The sequence below is a fragment of the Palaemon carinicauda genome, chromosome 33 (assembly GCF_036898095.1).
Source record: "Palaemon carinicauda isolate YSFRI2023 chromosome 33, ASM3689809v2, whole genome shotgun sequence".
NCBI classification, from domain to species: Eukaryota; Metazoa; Arthropoda; class Malacostraca; order Decapoda; family Palaemonidae; genus Palaemon; species Palaemon carinicauda.
Window position 1 is genome coordinate 8,483,916 of NC_090757.1, and position 22,500 is coordinate 8,506,415.

General features: G+C 36.0%; 1 protein-coding gene across 1 annotated transcript in view; it reads right to left on the reverse strand.

The window, feature by feature from the left end:
- LOC137626040 (uncharacterized) overlaps nt 1–22,500 on the reverse strand; it is a 60,546-nt gene that overhangs the window by 15,759 nt on the left and 22,287 nt on the right. Inside the window, exon 5 of the mRNA XM_068357125.1 lies at nt 1,803–1,945. Coding sequence (XP_068213226.1) covers nt 1,803–1,945 — 143 coding nt within the window. The remainder of the gene's footprint in view (nt 1–1,802; nt 1,946–22,500) is intronic.

Consider the following 22,500-nt stretch of genomic DNA (forward strand, 5'->3'; position numbering starts at 1 on the left):
TTATTACTTCAAGCTAAGCTACAACCCTAATTGGAAAAGCAAGATGCTATATATACCCAAGGGCTCCAACGAGATAAATCGGTCTCATTGAAAGGTATTATTATTATTATTATTATTATTATTATTATTATTATTATTATTATTAGCTATGCTACAAACCTAGTTGGAAAAGCAAGATGCTATAAGCCCGAGGGCTCCAACAGGGAAAATAGCGCAGTGAGGGAAGGAAATTAGGAAATAAATAAACGATATAAGAAGTAATGAACAATTACAATAAAATATTTTAAAAGTACTAACAACATTAAAGCAGATATTTGATATATAAACTATAAAAAAGACATGTCAGCCTGTTCAACATTAAATATTTGCTGCAAGTTTGAAACGACGCGTTTCGGTAAGAACGTTAAAATTTCGATGAACTTTACTTACAATCTAAAAGAAAATTTTGCTCCGGTTTCTTATAAAGCTAGTGTGTGGAAAGTAATTGCTACATTAACTTCGTCTGAGCAGACCTTCTAAACTAACGAACATCAAGAGAATTCTGACGAAAACAGTGATGACGTATGTAGGAGACATCAGAGAATGGGACCAGGCTAACATCAGTCACCAGAAAGAGAGGGAAGTAATGGTCGTTCAGGTGTGATCTGTGTGTCTTGGCCCTCATGCAATATCGTTTAAGGAATTATATAGTGCCAGATGCAGGCAAGTGACCGCCAGGTGTGATGTTTGGCTTTCACTTCTTTCGTGCTAAATTATATCCTACAAATGTGTAGAGCAATAAAACTGTTGGTATAATAAAGAGGCACGGTAAAGGCTTAAGGGCCGCTCATGAATGGCAGAGGCAAGAGTCAGTGACATTGCCTTATCAAGCAGGTCAATGCCATAGAGACTGACTATATTACATTATGGTCATCACCCAAGCCCCTCTCCACCCAAGCTAGGACCAAGGAGGGCCGGGCAATGGCTGCTGATGACTCAACAGATAGACCTATAGGCTCCCACAAACCTCCATCCTTAGCTCACAAGGATGGTGAGACTGCAGCGACCAAAGGAACTAACGAGTTTGAGCGAGACTCGAATCCTAGTCTGGCGTTCACCAGTCAGGGACGTTACCGCATCGACCACCACATTTAAGCCAATTGAATGTTTATGTTGGGGGAGGAGGGTGACAGCTGATGTCTTCTAGGGAGCTTGGCCTTGAAGTATACAAAATATGACATTACTGTATGAGATTTGTAATTTTCACTCCTATTGAGTGGTAGTCATGTCTTGGGAAATCACCATTGCTGGACAACATAAGGATGAAATGTCATATTGAAAATTCTGTATAAAATCGTTATTGTATTGACACGTTGTAATATTATATATCTTTATTTGGGTAATTAATGGTATAATTTCTGTAAATAAGAGTATGAACCAAGTAAAATTGCTATCACATGGTTAGATATTATTATTATTATTATTTGCTAATCTACAACCGTAGTTGGAAATGCAGGATGCTATAAGTCCAGGGGCTCCAACAGGGAAAATAGCCCTGTGAGGAAAGGAAATAAAGAAAAACTAGAAAAAATTAAGAAAAATAACATTGAAATAAATCTGTCATTCAAAAACTATAAAGACTTGAAAATAACAAGAGGATAAAGCTTATATAATAGCAAGAGGAAGAGAAACAAGATAGAATAGTGTGCTCGAGTGTACATGGATGCAGTCACAAAAAAAAAAAAAAAATTAAATATTAAGAAACGGAACTATCTGAAGGGTTGAAAAGAATAGTTATTACTGTAACTTGTTACTATATTTACCTTCCGTCCGTTTATCTCCCAAGAGATGTCTGCCCTCGGCTTTGCATTCCTGGCAGTGCAGTTGAGATCAATGGTGTCGCCAGCGCGGTACAGGGCATTCTCAGGGTAGGCGAATGACCTAATCTCCACCCTCTCTGGAGGCACTGAAAGAGACGAGTTTACGTGATGAATTGGGGAAGATGCTATGCAAGATTATACCGAGTCACATGCTATTCTTAAGCAAGCTAAGTGTTCAGTGCCATATATTGGTAAAATTAACACTCAGGCATGTATACTTCTGATACACGTATTCACTCAGTCATAACCAGCACTTGACCCAATGAACAGTCAGCACTCAGCGCCATCTATTGCTCAGTCACTTATAACACTTAGTCATGTATAATTCTAATACACGTATACACTCAATCATTGCCAGCTTTTAACTCAATGAATAATGAGTACTCTGGTATTTGTCGCCCAGTCACTTATAACACTTAGGCATGCATAATTCTGATAAACTTGAAAACTTAGCTACAGCCATCACTTGACCTAATGATTAATCTCTGTAATTTCTTAGATATGCGCACTTTTCAATTATGTAGTCCTTCTAGTCACACTACATTCTCAGACACACCTGGCACCTAGCCTAACTAACTTCAGTTACTACCAGTCAAGTGTTCTCATACTCATTCATTGATGGAACTTAACTAATGCTCAGTCACACCAGGTACAGCCTTAAGTTTGTGTTCATTGTACAAATATATAACAAAACACCATCAATGCAAACGAAGTTTTAAGGATGATTTGTTTATTTCTGATTTTGTTTATGTAATGAGGGTCAATATTAATCTTTTTTTTTATCTTTATCAAAGTTGATATACTCATAATAGTAGGGATGTTTTGTGTATTTCTGATTTGTTTATGTAATGAGAGTCAATATTGATCTTTTTATCTTTATCAAATAATAGTATGAAGCCCGTAACTTATTAATTTTAAGGTTACGTTTTGACACTTTCTTGAGCATTAGAACAAATATACATGGAGTGTAAAATTAAGATAAGAATTTCTGAGCAAATCAGACCAACGCAAATGAAATAAACATAAGAAAAATAGTTATAAAAGAAAGTTCAAATATAATGTTAATTGAATATAAAACTTGGCCATAACTTTTAGGTCAACATAACGCTGATTTATCAGGTTAAATTATGCTTAGAAAAAAAATGCAAAAAGACATGGGGGAGGAGAAAAGTAGAAGCAAATACTATGGAAGAAAAGATTTAACCTAATTTCTTTCAAGTCTGTGGTTTCTTAAAAAAGGAATTGAAGATCGTATGTAATCACCGTGAATTTTTACCTCCGCCAACGAAATTGGAATACGGTTATGTTTTCGCCCCTGTTTGTGTGTTTGTTTGTTTGTGAATAGCTTCTTGGGCACAATTCTAGTCATAGAGTAATGACACTTGTAGGGATTAACCATTATGTAAAAAGCTGGAAATGATTAAATCTTGGAAGGTAAAGGTCAAGGTCACGGTCTCGGTCAAGCAAATAGTCCAATTCACGTAATCAGCCATAAGTTTGGGCATTGTTGCCGCAGACTTCAAACTTGGTTCATATTTGAGTGTATGGAAATCCACGCTAATTAATATATGTTAAGGTCAAAGGTCAAGGTCAAGGTAGAGCAAAAGGTCGAGAAATAAGCTGTCGCGGCGTAGGTCGGCGCTCAACTGAGAGCCCCTTTTAATTAGATGTAATGCGTCTCCATATTATTATTATTATTATTATTATTATTATTATTATTATTATTATTATTATTATTATTAGCTAAGCTACAACTTTGGTTGGAAAAGCAGGATGCAATAAGCCCAAGAGCTCCAACAGGGAAAATAGCTCAGTGAGGCTATATATAGTTACATGTAACCTTAGTAACTTGTAAGAAAAATTTATCTAGGATATAAGTTTCTCTTAACAAAATTAGAAATCTTATCTAATAGTTAAGTAACCAGATTTAACTTGTTCTGGGGAAAATACTTACAATTCTTATTTCTCATCTTGTTCATAACATCATTTGTTAGTTAAAGTGTCTTACACACTTCCATACGTGTGTATGCTTAGGTATACATCATAACATAAAAAGTAGCATTCAGTTAAGAATAAAGTACCTTATGTATTACGAATATTTATTTCATATATGTTCACATATATTTTCTATTATGCATGCACCAATTTTAAAGCATTTTCTTTTCCTGTGAGAAAACAAATGTGTTGTATCTTCCATACTGAAGATATCGAATAAGGAGCTTACACTATTCCTCCCCAGTACAAGATCTGGTATAGAAGTTTAGGTAAGCGAATATGTAACCCGTGGCGCCACCCGAATCAACTACGGGCCCCCTGGTGGCAAACACAAGACTCGCATCTCCTTGCTTAAGAGGGTCCAAGAGACTCCCCCTCCCCCTCCGGCGTGGTTGTTATCGAACATTCAGTGAGAGAGTGATACGTGCAATCTATTTCGTGTCTTTTTATGCTACGTTCTATGCTGGACTCCGGATGGAGTAGCTGGACATGATAAAACCAAATGCTGCTGATAAATCGGTCATAAATTTACTACATTTTGTTATTGAATTCTCTTTTCTGGATTGTGTAAATATAATTAGGTATTGTATAGACACAAATTGGAAAATTATCTCCCCTATATAATAAAGAGCAAATGTTTGGTGTATATACAGTACATATATATATATATATATATATATATATATATATATATATATATATATATATATATATATGTATATATATATATATATATATATATATATATATATATATATATATATATATATATAATGTACAAAAGAATCACAAGGAAAATGAAATATAAAATTCAAGATTAATTCCTCTGTAGAAGTATCACGAAACTAGTCATGACTTAATCATATATTTCTATTTTAATTTTCCCTGTGGTTCTCTTTCCTCTGAGTACACGTTTCCCTGTGAATTTTGTCACTGAGACAATCCGTGAACATGATGACCGTATAATACCTTATGATTCAGTAGATCTTGGGAGACTTGACGAAGATGACCCTTTCCTCAAACCTATCCAACTTCAAGATATTATCAAAATAATCAAAAGTTTTAAAAACAAAGCTCCAGGCCAGTCTAAAGTAAATAAACTTATCCTTAATAATTTTCCAAATTCAATGCTCTCTTTTCTTTGCAACATCTTTAATGAAACTCTTAGTATGGGTTATTGGCCAGATTATTTCAAAAAAGCAATACTTCCCTTTGTAGGGAAAAAGGGCAGAGACCTCACCTCAGTCTCTAACTATAGACCTATATCCTTATTAGAGACTCCTGGTAAGATTCTTGAAAAAATTATTAAAGAAAGATTTGAGGATTTCCTTGAGGAAAATTTACTTATCAATAACAACCAATACGGATTTACAAGGGGCAAAGGGACCCAACTTGCATTAGCCCGTCTTTATGAATTCATTGCTGTCAAGTCAAATCTTGGGGGTCGTTGTAACCTAATTTCTAGGGATGTCAGCCGAGCTTTTGATAAGGTATGGCACGAGGGTCTTAAATACAAGTTCATAGAAGCACAACTACCAAATCTAGCTACCAGGTTATTATGTAACTTTCTTGACAATCGAGTGGCCATGATCAAGATTAAAGAATTTATTGGACCAGAGTTTCCACTTCTATCTGGTGTTCCTCAGGGCAGTGTTCTCTCCCCTTCATTTTACAATTTTTATATCAGAGACACCCTTCCTCCTGTTCCAGGTTGTCTTCAAATCATGTTTGCAGATGACCACACCCAAGTAATAACTATTCCTAATAAGAACAAACGTATGCTGCAAATAAAAACAGTCAGGGAAATACAAAAAGTAAATAATTACGAAAAGAAATGGAAAATAACAACAAATTTGAAGAAATTTCAGCTCCTCCCCATTTCAGCTCGCAGTCCTGCAGAAATCATTGTTGACAATGTAAGAATTTCATTTAAACAAAAGGCCACAATACTTGGGTGTAACTTTAAGAAATCTGGTATTCTTTCACACGTCAAAGCGAGAATTTCTGCTTCTAGAGTAACTCTTGATAAATTACAACGTTTTAAATACTTATCAACTAAAACTCAACTTCGTTTATATAAATCATTAGTAAGGCCTCAGTTAGATACCCCACCATAATATTCGGAGCAATTAGCAAAACTTCCCTTAATAAAATGCAGGCAATTCAAAATAGGGCTTTGAGGAGAGCCTACAAAGAGAGCCCTCCCTATTACAATACAATTAGGGAATTACATCAATATTCCAAATTGGAGCCTCTTAATGTCCGGTTTCACAGGCTCGGGCAGAAAACCTGGGAAAAACTTGCTTTAGACGATGACGACCTTTGCACCCTAACTAGAAATCTCACTACTGAACATGCTCGTGATCATTATTGGTGGAAGAGACTGGAGCCTAAGATCAATTGTGATCCTCCCAGGCCCAGATTCATATCATCTGATTAATTCAGTATATATCCTTTCAGTAATTAAATTGTAATTTCATTTAAATATTAAATCACCATAAATAAAAAAAAAGAAAAAAAAATCCTTCATTAACCATCAAACCTTACTTAATCAACAAATTGGTGACAGTCGATTGGTGTCCTTTTGCTTAGCGTGAACCAAAGAACCTTTCCTTTTCCTGCCTGTGTCTTCCTTTCTCAGAATAATTCTACTACTATCTAATGTCGCATGAGTGTCTGCCCCTCTCTTTTATTCTTTTCCTGTACTTCTTTTTCCCCCCTTTTTTCCTTATTCTTTCCCATCCCAAGTACCTGCCTTCGGGCTATAAACTGGATTGTATCCAGGGTACTTATCCTTTCCCCATATTCCCCACTTCTCTATCCTCATCGTACTGGTACTGTGAATTTTACATATACCTATATTTCCGGTCACGCTAAGTGGCATTGCCAGACGTATAACTGTATCTCCCCGTCCCTCTGGTAGAGGGGAAGAGTGAGTCGTCATACCCTGGAAAAAGTCGGTGAGCGTATCCGTGCGTGAGTATGTCTTATCTAAATATTCAGCCGTCCTTTTTAACGGGTCGCGTACACTAGTATGGAATAATGAGTTCAAGTAATAAGTTTTAATAAATCAAACCAATTTTTTTTTTCATTTGGATCATCAATTCAGAAAGACAATATGACAGAAATCATTTCAGCAAGATTATTATTATTATTATTATTATTATTACTTGCTAAGCTACAACCCTTGTTGGAAAAGCAGGATGCTATAAGCCCAGGGGCTCCAACAGGGAAAATAGCCCTGTGAGGAAAGGAAACAAGGACAAATGAAATATTTTTAGAAGAGTAACAACATTAAAATAAATATCTCTTATATAAAGTATATAAACTTTAACAAACGGGAGGAAGAGAAATAAGATAGATTAGTGTGTCTGAGTGTACCCTCAAGCAAGAGAACTCTAACCCAAGATTTTGGAAGACCCTGGTAGAGAGGCTATGGGTATTGGTCATACAAGGGTAACCAATGGATTTTTATTTTTTGCGAATTTAAAGTTTGTTAAAGACAAAGAAATTTATGATTTATTTTTATGTTTTGGTCAGAAAATTTTGACGTTTTATTAGATTCCGAGTGTTTCTTTAGTTTTTAGTAAGCATAGATTTTATAGATGAAATTTCATTTTCTATTTATCATGGAGTTTTATATCTTCATTTTTTTATTACTTATATTTAATATATGTTATATTTTCCATCCCGAATTTATCCGAGCAAGACTTAAGTAAGAGTTAAGCTTGGCTCATGGGACTGGTTAATCACTTTTTTTTTAATAATAATAATAATAGTAGTAATAATGATAATGATAATGATGATGATGATACTCACAAAGATTCAATTAAAATATGTTAGAGCTGATGATATGCGCGTGTCGGTCGTCCTTTTGTACATTCCTATTCATATCAATAAAGTCCTGTTTAGAAAGCATGCTATTCTGAAATTATTCAGAGTTGTTTTGGAGATAATTATTGATAAACAATTATGTTGAGAGGAGTTTAAAGCTCCAATGGTAAAAGTAACGCGCTTGACGGAATATAAAGAGAAAGTGGTTGGTTTTGTGTAAAAAGAGGTACCGAGACTTTTATGTATGATGCCTTTCTAAATGGTTGATTGATTGATTGATTTGATTATGAGTTATCTGGTATCCTGGCATCTTGGGTCATTGATGCCGATCTTTCTAGATGGAATAAAGGGAGAATCAGACAGGAGAAGAATTGTACAGTTAGATACAAAGGAACAGTCGTGAATGGAGTGATGAGGTGGCTCTTGTTTAACAAGGGTCAAGGCTCATTGTCTGGCCCTCCCTGGTCCTAGGTTGACGAATGGGGAGATTGTGTGCTTATCATATGTATATATGGTTGGTTACCAGGGCCACTCATGAACAACCTTTAAGGGAAACAGAGTTAAGAAAAAAAAAAAAGTTCAAAGCTTTCGCAAAATTAGAGACAAATTTTTATGTGAATGTTGAAAATATTAAGGTTTTGAGAATTAAATGGAAACAGGGAATAAGGAAATAGCGAATGTTAATACGAATGGTGGAAGATTAGAAACATTTGATTCATGTATAGAAAGGTATAAGTAGAAAGGAGTCTGATGTAAATATGATTCGTGCAAGGAGTTCATTTAAGGTCTCCATGGATTCGTGTAACCCCTGTTATTGAGCATTAAATTTAAATCGTACATATTTGCCGACATCTACATCGTATAACGTTTTCCTGAATAGCCGTTTCCTATCAATAGTAAAACATAATATACTTTATTGGATGCTCCTTTCTCTACACTGTTAAAAAAAGACTTAATCTTAATGAAAATTCTCAGTAAAAATATACTTTTCTCAATCGTCTTTCAGTAAAATACAGGCAACCATAAATTTACCCTACTTTGTTATTATCTTTGATGGATTGGTGACCGTAATATCACTCCTTTACGTCAATATATCCGTTTTTAAAGCAGTAAAAATCCTTGAATATATGTTGCCAGGCATTTACCGTTTTTTAATACAAAGTTTTTACAGTGTATTCATTTCTAACTAAATGTAAAAGTTTTTCTCTCTGTAATTAAACGATTTTAACTCCAGTGTAGGTAAAGTGTTTGGATAGATAATTACGCTCAGTTCTTTCTTTTAAGACCTGGAGTGCTTTGAAGTTTATCATTAAGATGAAAATTTGTTCGTTTGCACCTGTAAAATTTCATCTAATAACTTCTGGGAAACAAAACTTTCTGACATTTAGTAAGCTCTTGATGCTTTGGTACCTAAGCTTCGCACAATACTAATTAATAATTTCAAGGTTTCAAAGTAGTTTACAATGCTGCACTTGTTGGTTCCCATCTTCATTGCAGTACCTCACCGTTTTCTGTTGTTGGTTTCTTTCTTCATTACGTGTTTTGTGTCTTCCTTAAAATTAAAGAGGAATATTGATCATAGACATGGCGGAAGGAACTTGGTTTCCTTCTCTCTTTTCCCGAAATCTTGTAGAATAACACCTGGTACTCTTGTTATGGTTTCCTGCGGCCTGTTATTTGTCTTATGTACCGTATTAACTATTATCTGCTTTTCGGGTTTGAATAATGCCTTAAAACTATACGTCCATACATAAACGTTTCAGGTGATCTGTTACTTTTTTTTTTTCTCATACTAGGAAAGGTTGTGTTCATGATCCTTAAAATGATCGTGTTTGATGATAAAGTACTAAGGAATGATAGTGTTAATGATAAAAGTAAAGAAAAGTTATTGTCGTATTTCCTGATAAAAGGTGAGGTGAGATGATGGTAAATACAATAGGATTAAAACTAACTAAATACAAATGTTCTCAATGTGTAAACCGAGATCAGTATTCAAAGATTTGAGTATTTTCAATAACCTGAAGCATTCTTCAATATCTTAACTCTTCTTTCTGGTTATTGGCAGAGGTGTAAGAATACTATTACCATAAGTCCTGCGTTTCGTAAAAAGCGACTAAAAGGACACTCATGCCTTGCAGTCTTGCTTTTTAACAAAAGGTAGGACCAGTGCCTATAACTATGGAAACTGGTGCCTTGTAATTGGAGCATTTTTCAATGGTTTGGCCTACCAGTAAATGTGGTTAATAGCTGTGAGAGTATACGATTGTAAAAACCCTCTGCCAACTTATTGACCATGCAAAAAACCCTCTGCCAACTTATTGACCATGCAAAAAACCCTCTGCCAACTTATTGACCATGCAAAAAACCCTCTGCCAACTTATTGACCATGCATAAACCCATTGTCAACTTATTGACCATGCATAAAATCCTCTGCCAACTTATTGACCATGCAAAAAGACCCTCTGCCACCTTATTGACCATACATAAATCCCTCTGCCAACTTATTGACCATGCAAAAAAAACCCTCTGCCAACTTATTGACCATGCGAAAAAGGCCCTTTGCTAACTTATTGACCATGCAAAAAACCCTCTGCCAACTTATTGACCATGCAAAAAAAACCCTCTGTCAACTTACTGACCATGCAAAAAAAACCCTCTGCCAACTTAATGACCATGCATAAAACCATCTGCCAACTTATTGACCATGCAAAAAACCCTCTGCAAACTTATTGACCATGCATAAAACCCTCTGCCAACTTATTGACCATGAAAAAAACCCTCTGACAACTTATTGACCATGCGAAAAAAACCCTCTGCCAACTTATTGACCATGCGAAAAAAACCCTCTGCCAACTTACTGACCATGCCTAAAACCCTCTGCCAACTTATTAACCATGCGAAAAAACCATCTGCCAACGTATTGACCATGCATAAAACCCTCTGCCATCGTATTTATCATGCATAAAACCATCTGCCAACTTATTGACCATGCATAAAACCATCTGCCAACTTATTGACCATGCACAAAACCCTCTGCCAACTTATTGACCATGTATAAAACACTGCCAACTTATTGACTATGCAAAAATACCCTTTGCCAACTTATTGACATGGTAAAAACCCTCTGCCAACTTATTGTCCATTAAAAAAACCCTCTGCCAACTTATCAACCATGCAAAAAACCCTCTGCTAACGTACTGACCATGCAAAAAATCCTCTGCCACCTTATTGACCATGCAAAAAACCCTCTACCACCTTATTGACCATGCAAAAAACCCTCTGCCAACTTATTTACCATGCAAAAACCCTCTTGTCAACTTATTGACCATACAAAAAACCCTCTGCCAACTTATTGACCATGCAAAAAACCCTCTGCCAACTTGATGACCATACATAAAACCCTCTGCCAACTTATTGACCATGCATAAAACCCTCTGCCAACTTATTGACCATGCACAAAACCCTCTGCCAACTTATTGACCATGTATAAAACACTCTGCCAACTTATTGACCATGCAAAAAAAACCCTCTGCCAACTTATTGACATGGTAAAAACCCTCTGCCAACTTATTGTCCATTAAAAAATCCCTCTGCCAACTTATCAACCATGCAAAAAACCCTCTGCTAACGTACTGACCATGCAAAAAATCCTCTGCCACCTTATTGACCATGCAAAAAACCCTCTACCACCTTATTGACCATGCAAAAAACCCTCTGCCAACTTATTGACCATGCAAAAACCCTCTTGTCAACTTATTGACCATACAAAAAACCCTCTGCCAACTTATTGACCATACAAAAAACCCTCTGCCAACTTATTGACCATGCAAAAAACCCTCTGCCAACTTGATGACCATACATAAAACCCTCTGCCAACTTATTGACCATGCATAAAACCCTCTGCCAACTTATTGACCATGCATAAAACCCTCTGCCAACTTATTGACCATGCATAAAACCCTCTGCCAACTTATTAACCATGCATAAAACCCTCTGCCAACTTAATGACCATGCATAGAACCCTCTGTCAACTTGATGACCATACATAAAACCCTCTGCCAGCTTATTGATCATGCATAAAACCCTCTGCCAACTTATTGACCATGCTAAACACCCTCTGTCAACTTATTAACCATTCAAAAGACCCTCTGCCAACTTATTAACCATTCAAAAGACCCTCTGCCAACTTATTAACCATTCAAAAGACCCTCTGCCAACTTATTAACCATGCAAAAAACACTCCGCTAACGTATTGACCATGCAAAAAAACCCTCTGCCACCTTATTGATCATGGAAAAAACCCTCTGCCACCTTATTAATCATGCAAAAAACCCTCTGGTAACTTATTGACCATACAAAAAAAAACCTCTGCTACCTTAGTGACCATGCAAAAAACCCTCTGCCAACTTATTGACCATGCAAAAAACACTCTGCCACATTATTGTCCACGCATAAAACCCTCTGCCACCCTATTGACCATGCAAAAAACCATCTGCCACCTTATTGACCTGCATAAAGCCCTCTGACAACTTATTGGCCATGCAAAAAACCCTCTGCCACCTTATTAATCATGCAAAAAACCCTCTGCTAACTCATTGACCATGCAAAAGAACCCACTGCCACCTTATTGGTCATGCAAAAAAACCCTCTTCCAACTTATTGACCATGCAAAAACAACCTCTGCCACCCTATTGACCATGCAAAGAACCCTCTGCCAACTTATTGACTATGCAAAAAACCCACTGCCAACTTACTGACCATGCAAAAAACCCTCTGCCAACTTATTAACCATGCAAAAAACCCTCTGCTATCATATTGACCATGCATAAAGCCCTCTGCCAACTTATTGACTATGCAAAAATCTCACTGCCAACTTATTGACCCTGCAAAAAACCCTCTGCCAACTTACTGGCCATGCAAAAACCCCTCTTCCAATTTACTGACCGTGCAAAAATCTTCTTCCAACTTACTGACCATGCAAAAAATCCTCTGCCAACTTATTGATCATGCAAAAAACCCTTTGCCAACTTATGACCATACAAAAAACCCTTTGCCAACTTATGACCATACAAAAAACCCTTTGCCAACTTATTGACTCTGCAAAAAACCCTCTGCCAACTTACTGACCATGCAAAAACCCCTCTTCCAATTTACTGACCGTGCAAAAATCTTCTTCCAACTTACTGACCGTACAAAAAATCCTCTGCCAACTTATTGATCATGCAAACAACCCTTTGCCAACTTATGACCATACAAAAAACCCTTTGCCAACTTATGACCATACAAAAAACTCTGTGTCAACTTATGACCATACAAAAAACCCTCTGCCAACTTACTGACCATGCAAAAACCCTCTGCCAACTTACTGACCATGCAAAAAAACCCTCTGTCAACGTACTGACCATGCAAAAAAACCCTCTGCCAACTTACTGGCCATGCAAAAACCCCTCTTCCAATTTACTGACCGTGCAAAAATCTTCTTCCAACTTACTGACCGTGCAAAAAACCCTCTGCCACCTTATTGACCATGCAAAAAACCTTCAGCCAACTTACTGACCATGCAAAAAACCCTCTGCCAACTTACTGACCATGCAAAAAACCTTCACCCAACTTACTGACCATTCAAAAAACCTTTGCTAACTTATTGACCATTCAAAAACCCTCTGCCACCTTATAGACCGTGCATAAAACCCTCTGCCACCTTATAGACCGTGCATAAAACCCTCTGCTACCGTATTGATCATTCAAAAAACCCTCTGCTACCTTATTGATCATGCAAAAAACCATATACCAACTTATTGATCATGCAAAAAACCCTCTGCCAACTTATTGACCATGCAAAAACCATCTGCCATCTTATTGATCCTGCAATAAACCCTCTGCCAACTTATTGACCATGCAAAAATCCCTCTGCAAACTTACTGACCATGCAAAAAACCTCGGCCAACTTATTGACCTGCAAAAAAACCCCTCTGCCAACTTATTGACCTGCAAAGAAACCCTTCTACCAACTTATTGACCGTGCAAAGACCCTCTGCCACCTTATTGACCATGCATAAAGCCCTCTGCCAACTTATTGGCCATGCAAAAACCCTATGCTACCTTATTGACCAATCATAAAACCCTCTGCCACCTTATTGATCATGCAAAAAACCCTCTGCCAACATGTTGACCATGCAATAACCCTTTGCCACCTTATTGATCATGCAAAAAACCCTCTGCCAACTTATTGGCCATGCAAAAAACCCTCTGCTACCGTATTGACCAATCATAAAACCTTCTGCCACCTTATTGATCATGCAAACCACCCTCTGCCAACATATTGACCATGCAATAACCCTTTGCCACCTTATTGATTATGCAAAAAACCCTCTGCCAACATATTGACCATGCAATAACCCTTTGCCACCTTATTGATCATGCAAAAAACCCTCTGCCAACTTATTGGCCATGCAAAAAACCCTCTGCTACCTTATTGACCAATCATAAAACCGTCTGCCACCTTGTTGATCATGCAAAAAACCCTCTGCCAACATATTGACCATGCAATAACCCTTTGCCACTTTATTGATCATGCAAAAAACCCTCTGCCAACATGTTGACCATGCAATAACCCTTTGCCACCTTATTGATCATGCAAAAATCCCTCTGCCAACTTATTGACCATGCAAAAACCCTATGTTACCTTATTGACCATCATAAAAGCCTCTTCCACCTTATTGACCATGCAAAAAACCCTCTGCCAACATATTGACCATGCAATAACCCTTTGCCACCTTATTGATCATGCAAAAAACCCTCTGCCAACTTATTGGCCATGCAAAAAACCCTCTGCTACCTTATTGACCAATCATAAAACCGTCTGCCACCTTGTTGATCATGCAAAAAACCCTCTGCCAACATATTGACCATGCAATAACCCTTTGCCACCTTATTGATCATGCAAAAAACCCTCTGCCAACTTATTGGCCATGCAAAAAACCCTCTGCTACCTTATTGACCAATCATAAAACCGTCTGCCACCTTGTTGATCATGCAAAAAACCCTCTGCCAACATATTGACCATGCAATAACCCTTAGCCACTTTATTGATCATGCGAAAACCCTCTGCCAACTTATTGGCCATGCAAAAAACCCTCTGCTACCGTATTTACCATGCAAAAAACCCTCTGCCAACTTACTGGCCATGCAAAAAACCCTCTGCCACCTTATTGATCATGCAAAAAAAAAACCCTCTGCCACCTTATTGACCATGCAAAAAACCCTGTCAACTTATTGACCATGCAAAAAAAAAGAAAAAACTCCGGCACCTTAGTGACCATGCAAAAAACCCTCAGCCAACTTATTGATTTAGCAAAAATCCCTCTACCACCTTAATGACCATGTAATAAAAACCCTCTACCAACTTATTGACTATGCAAAATAAAAACCCTCCGCCACCGTAATGACCATGTAAAAAAACCCTCTACTAACTTATTGACCATGCAAAAAAACCCTCAGCCAACTTATTGATTTAGCAAAAATCCCTCTGCCACCTTAGTGACCATGTAATAAAAACCCTCAGCCAACTTATTGACTATGTAAAATAAAATAAAAAAATCCCTCCGTCACCTTATTGACCATGCAAAAAAACCTCTGCCAACTTATTCACCATGCCTGTTGGTATTTAGGCTTATCAGGAAACCGACCTTTTAATGTAGGGATAACAGTGGGAAAGAAGAGGGTGATTTCTTCAAGTATATAATACTCGATTCAAATTCACGCTCGTTGCATTTCTCACGGAAGAGATGGGACGTCTGCCACAAGGAAATGAAAGCGAGAAGACACCAAAACGTGTCATATTTCTTGTAGCTGAGCTTCGTTGCTTCCTAATCTCGTGAGGTTGTAAACTTTTAAGGATGTGGTTTGGCCGTTTCTTTTAATTCAATGACTCATTTTAGATTTTTACATCTATCCTTTAGGATACGTATAAGAATACACACAGGCTATATATTTATATATATATATATATATATATATATATATATATATATATATATATATATATATATATATAATGTATGTATTTGTAGGAAATTGCTTGATATCACCTACTCCATGCATGTATGTATGCACATATATATATATATATATATATATATATATATATATACATATGTATGTATATATATATATATATATATATATATATATATATATATATATATATATATATATATATATATATATATATATACAGTATATACTGTACATGCATCTACGTTCTAAACTCAATAGCTATGCTATATACATGTGTAAGTTTAATTAAACAGCTTAGTAGAATTAATTCGGCGAATGTATTAAACTACCTGGACGCGGTACAGCTGTGTAATCACCATGAAAGCTGATGTGGCGGGGGGGGGGGGGACGAGATTGAGGGAAGGGAATAAACTACAGTACTCAGGATCTACATTGGCGTAGAATCGTAGTTGATGCCATCCTCCCCCTCCCCCCCCCTAATGGGTGTAAATATAGCCGTATGGCTTTAGATACAATTGGCATTGTGTTAAAGATATTACCTTGATCTGTGCTAGATACTACAGGTAGTTCTTGTGATTAATAACTTGTAAGTTTTGTGTTTAAGATGCTCCAGGGAGACTTTTTGAGATATGGTTGATGAAATGTTATGTTTGGATGTCTATCATCATGAGCAATGACGTTTAATTACACGAACAAATTAGTTATTGTAATTATGTAATTGCTGTTACGTAAGTCAGGGATAGGGAGTTGATTCGGAAATATCAGTGGCGGATATATATATATATATATATATATATATATATATATATATATATATATATATATATATATATATATATATGTATATATATACATATATATATATATGTATATATATACATATATATATATATATATATATATATATATGTGTGTGTGTGTAAATGTATGTATGCATTTGTATATTGTATATTAGTATCATATTATTTACAGTAGATTTATATATAAGAAGTCAGGGCTGTTTACAGAAAAATTAATCATGGATATTTGAGGTGCTTTTCAAAATTATATTTAATTCAGTGCAAAAAACAACAATGACTTTTCCCTTTACTTTTTTATGCATTTAAGATTATTGTGTTTTTTCTATTTTGTGTAATTTTCTCATATATCCCTAAACTTGATCATTTGATTATAAGATGTACATTATCCCATTTTCTTTTGTTGCAATGTTTTTTATTATTTTTATATATTTTCTTAAGAACTTGCAATTGTTAAGGAAGAATTTGTAAATAATATTCTCTGAACTAAAAGGAACTGAATAGGACACAAAGCAAGACGAAATTGTTCACTGTTTCTAGTCGTATATGAGAGAGAGAGAGAGAGAGAGAGAGAGAGAGAGAGAGAGAGAGAGAGAGAGAGAGAGAGAGAGAGAGAGAGAGAGAGAGAGAGAGAGCATTGAATACATTATAATTTTTGCTTCTTTTTAAAAGATCTAGGTAAAGAAAAGCAGTCTGAGTAAACAACGTTGAATTTTTTAAGCCTTCGAGGGTTTAGTTAGTGGATAATTTTTTTTCTCTTTTTTTTCCCAAGACTTTGGAATGATACTATGGGTGCTTATTTATTAACCGACATTTTTAGAGGAATTTTTAGCAGTGTTGAAGGTAATTATAATATTCGTAGGCTTGAGTTGAGCTTATGTTACTGTGCTATGAAGACTGGGTTAAATGACATCTCTGCCTTTTAAAAGTTGTTTTATTATCCGCCTAAGGTCAGATGGGAAAGAGACATATCAAGGTTTTTGGCGAAAAAAGTAATGTTTTTGATTAGTGATTTAGAAGGAAATTGTGTTAGTTATTAGTGTACACGACCCGTCAGAAAAGACAATTAAATATTTATTTATGTATGCGCACGCAACTCCCTCTCACCAGGGCATGGCTACTCACTTTTCCCACCTTCGGAAGGAGACCGAGTAGATATATGTTCGGCAATGCCGCTGATCGTGACGATATATATATATATATATATATATATATATATATATATATATATATATATATATATATATATATATATATAATTATAGCAAAACATTAGCTTATTATTATTTAGGGGAGATTAGTTTGTTATTCACATACCTTCAACATCCGACCAACGATCGCATTGAAACCAGACCTGTATAACAGTACATTCTGTTTTGATCTTGGTTCCCAAATAAATGAGAAATATTTCCTCCTATCAAGCGGCTAATAGCTTCGTGGATTGGAAGAGAACTCGGAATGTTCGCAAGTGAAGATCATTAAATAACTGCTGACGTTTAGATGTGATTCTAGATCGACCGATGGTTCTGGCTGAGTTCCTGCTCAATTTTTTTTAGTGTCACTGAGAATCTCTCAAGTATTTTTTGAGTATTATTGTTAGGTTCGCATACTCTTTTGATGAGGAATAACCAAGTTTTAAGTTTATATGACCTTAGATCATCCCAAAGGACGTACCGGTACGTTCTTGCAAAACAATTTTTAATTACATGTTTTTATATATTTTTGATAGTTTTATGAGAAACTTCAGGCATTTTCCAAAAGAATGAGACCAACCTGACTTCTCTAGGACAAAAATTAAACCTGTTAGAGCAATTAAGAAAAAATATATAGCAAAATGTGCTCGAAATTTAACCTTATGGTGGGGGTAAAAGGGTTAATCATGTTAGAAACCCTGGATATATATATTTTCTTGCGCATCTGTCAAATAGTTTCATGAGGTTTTTATAAGAAAACAGTCTCTAAGAGTATGGTAATTGAGTTTTGTTATTATTCATTTGAGTAGCTGTCAAATAGTTTCTTAATTTTACGATATTATTATTATTTTTATTATTATTATTACTATTATTATAACTGTTATTATTATTATTATTATTATTATTATTATTATGATTATTATTATTGTTGTTATTATTGTAATTATTAGCTAAGCTACAACCCTAGTTGGAAAAGCAGGAAGCTATAAGCCCAAGGGTTCTAACGGAAAAATAACTCGGCGAGTAAGGGAAATAAGGAAATAAATAAACTATATATAAGAAGTAATGAATCAAGAATATAAAATATCCTAAGACCAGTAACAACGTTAGAATAGATATGGCTTATATAAACTACGAAGAGAGACCCATGTTGGTCTGTTCAACATAACATTTGCTGCAACATTGAACTTTTGAAAATGTAAGCATTCCTTTATGTCTAAGGTCGGGTATATCACTTTCTGGAAATCTTAAGATGTTAACGGTTAGTATTTTGTCATAGTGTGCGTTGAAACTGGATTTAGTAATAAAATGGGTCTGTAATACTATACTACTAAACCCATTTATACTTCAAGGTACTATAATATAATTCCATTGAAGGGATGTCTGCGTAGATAGGAGATGGAGGACGTGGAAACAATTACTAGTGCATAGTCAGATATAAAAGAGAGAGAGAGAGAGAGAGAGAGAGAGAGAGAGAGAGAGAGAGAGAGAGAGAGAGAGAGAGAGAGAGAGAGAGAAAGAGAAGGTTGATAAGAAAATTAAGGAAGAAGCAACAGCGTAACCTCCAAAGGAAATCTGTGAAAGTTGAATATATGAACTGAGAAGCTAATTAAAAAGAGTAAAACAGAAAAAGGGGACATTGAAATAAAGGGATAAAAGAGAGAGAGAGAGAGAGAGAGAGAGAGAGAGAGAGAGAGAGAGAGAGAGAGAGAGAGAGAGAGAGAGAGAGAGAGAGATAATCTCAGAATCTCCTACAAGATTGTGGTATAAATGGTAAAGAGGAGAGACCACAAAGCGAGGCGGCTGGAGAGTTGTCCTCTCGGAAATACATTGCTGTTAATGGCGTTAAATGGTTCTTAGAACGATCTTGAACTGAGGTCATTTGTAGACTAGGGGGAAAAAAAAGCCAGGGATACCGAAGAGCAGCAGTAGCCTCTATGTCCTTTGCTGTATGTCCTCATCTCTGGGTGTTTGTTCATACTGGGCGTGGTTTTAATTGTGATTTCGCTTAAATATTTTATTGGAAAGGTTGATTTGTTTTAAAAATATATTCACTTGTGGTTTTCTTGTGCTTTTAAGAGTGTTTGGGATTGCATGTTGATACTTGAGTTAATCTTGTATGAATTGTTGAGGATTGAAAATGATCTTGTCAAGGCCTTCTCTCTCTCTCTCTCTCTCTCTCTCTCTCTCTCTCTCTCTCTCTCTCTCTCTCTCTCTCTCTCTCTCTCTCTCCCTCAGACCACATGGACTTGCCAACCAGTATGTCATTCAATGCTAGCATCAATAAAGGTATATTGGCTTTATAAAAAGTTTTGTTCGTATCATTCCTTTCTTTTCCTGTTCGGGAATCAAATTTGGGTCTAGTTAATTGTGGCACTAATATACTACAATGCGGTCATCGATGTTGGAGAGATTTATGAATGGTTATCAGAATTGTTTGGCAGTTAGGATTATCGTTCAGGAGACACCACCCGAGAATCACCTGGACCTTTCCTCACTTACTAATTTCAAACTTACGGAGTAATTCCCCACTATTTTCAGACTTATTGACGAATTCCCCACTATTTTCAGACGTACTGACGATTTCCCCTCTCACTATTTTCAGACGTACTGACGATTTCCCCTCTCACTATTTTCAGACGTACTGACGATTTCCCCTCTCACTATTTTCAGCCGTACTGACGATTTCCCCTTGCAATATTTTTAGACGTAGTGACGATTTATTCTCACAATATTTTCAGACGTAGGCTACTCACGATTTCCCAACACAATATATTTGGACGTTTTGACGATTTACTTACACAATATTTTCGGATGTATTGGTGATTTATCCACACAATATTTTCAGATGTACTGACGATCCTACAATCTTTTCAGACATACTGACGATTTACCCACAAAATATGTTCAGACGTACTGTACTGGCAATTTACCCACACTATTTTCAGACCTACTGACGATTTTCCCACACTATTTTCAGATGTACTGATTGCCCCCACACAATAATTTTAGAAGTACTGACGATTTCCTCGCACAATATTTTCAGACGTGCTGACGATTTCCCCACAATATTTTCAGACGTACTGACTATTTCCCCACTCAATATTTTTAGGTATACTGATGATTCTTCACACAACATTTACAGAGATAATGACGACTTTCTCACATATTACTCTCAGATGTAGACAATTTCCCCTCACAATATTTTCAGACGTATCGACGATTTCCCCATACAATATATTCAGACGTACAGATGATTTCTCCTCACAAATTTTTCAGACATACTGTCGATTTCCCCTCAACATATTCAGACATTCTTGCGATTTCCCCTCAATATTTTCAGATATGTTGACAATTTCCCCAAGTCTATTTTCAGATGTATTGCCGATTTTCCCTCCGTATTTTCAGACGTACTAATGATTTCCCCTCACAATATTTTCAGTAGTCACGCACTGGTGGCCATCTTTATTAAAGGTTAGACGTTTTCTGACTTTGCTTCAAATAACATCGATTTTTTTGTGATAGCAGTTCAAAATCACTGCTACATAATGATAGGCTTTTCATTCATACACTCATACAGTATATCTGTTACATTCGATAGTTTTCGAATGGCAGCAAATAATCATAAAGTTTACTAGATCATACAGTGGGTTGATATGATTAAATGTAATAATTGATGGGTATGATTGCCTTCTTTTTAAATATTTGTAACATAGATTTCAAAATTGCACATATAGGTTCACTTATTGTACAGCCAATGTAAGATAATGGACCATCGCTGGTAGATATTAATCATTTACGTGACTTATATTTGAAGAGAAGCAAAGTAGGACTGAAGTATTGATTTAGGCAGCATACAAACAGGTTGTTATTTGATGATGATGTGATTCTTGTACTGACACTAAATGTCTGTAATTATGAGAGAGATTCGTGATCGAAATCATATTTAGTATAAGATAGAATTTTGAAATATTTTGTAATTATTTACATTTTATTTCTTAATACATTTCTCATTAGTAACACTAAAGATAAACAGCTGAGAGATAGTTTTGTAGTTTATTTAAGCTTCTAATGTAGGAGAGAGAGAGAGAGAGAGAGAGAGAGAGAGAGAGAGAGAGAGAGAGAGAGAGAGAGAGGAGAGAGAGAGAGAGAGAGAGAATATAAAGTACAACCAAAATGACGCACATCTTCAGGTATTCCTTTACTCATTAATTAAAAAAGAAGTGAAGACTGCATGGAAGAACAAGAAAAAAAGAGAAGAGAAAAAAGAAAAGAAAATAAGAAGCAGGAGCATCAGTGTGTACGTGTGAATGAGGGACAGAGATAGTGTGGGCGGTGGGTGGGGGAATGACTGTGGGCGAGTAGGAGGTCACAGTTGAAGTTGAGAAATTTGTCTCAACGAACTGTTGGTCTAATTGCAATCAGCGAGTGTAGCGGCCACCCCCTTCACCCCCCTTCCATTAGACCCCCTCCGTACCCCCTCTTCATCTTGAGTCACCCCCTCCCCCACTCTTTCCCGAAGTTTAATAGTTTCCTTAATTTCGTTTTACCAAAAGCACCATCGAATCTTAGTATGACAAGGACTGGATACAAGGGACAGGTTTCTTATTCTCGTCATTGATAATTAACTGCATAGGAGGAAGTATACTCAAGTAAAGGCCTAGTTATGTTTGTTAAGTAATTATAACTCGAATCGTTTTAATTTTCATTTCTTTATAAAAGGCTATTTTATTCTTGCACACGTTTCGAACGGTTTAAATTCAAGTAGGATTCACTTGTAACAAATTATTGTGATTTTTCATA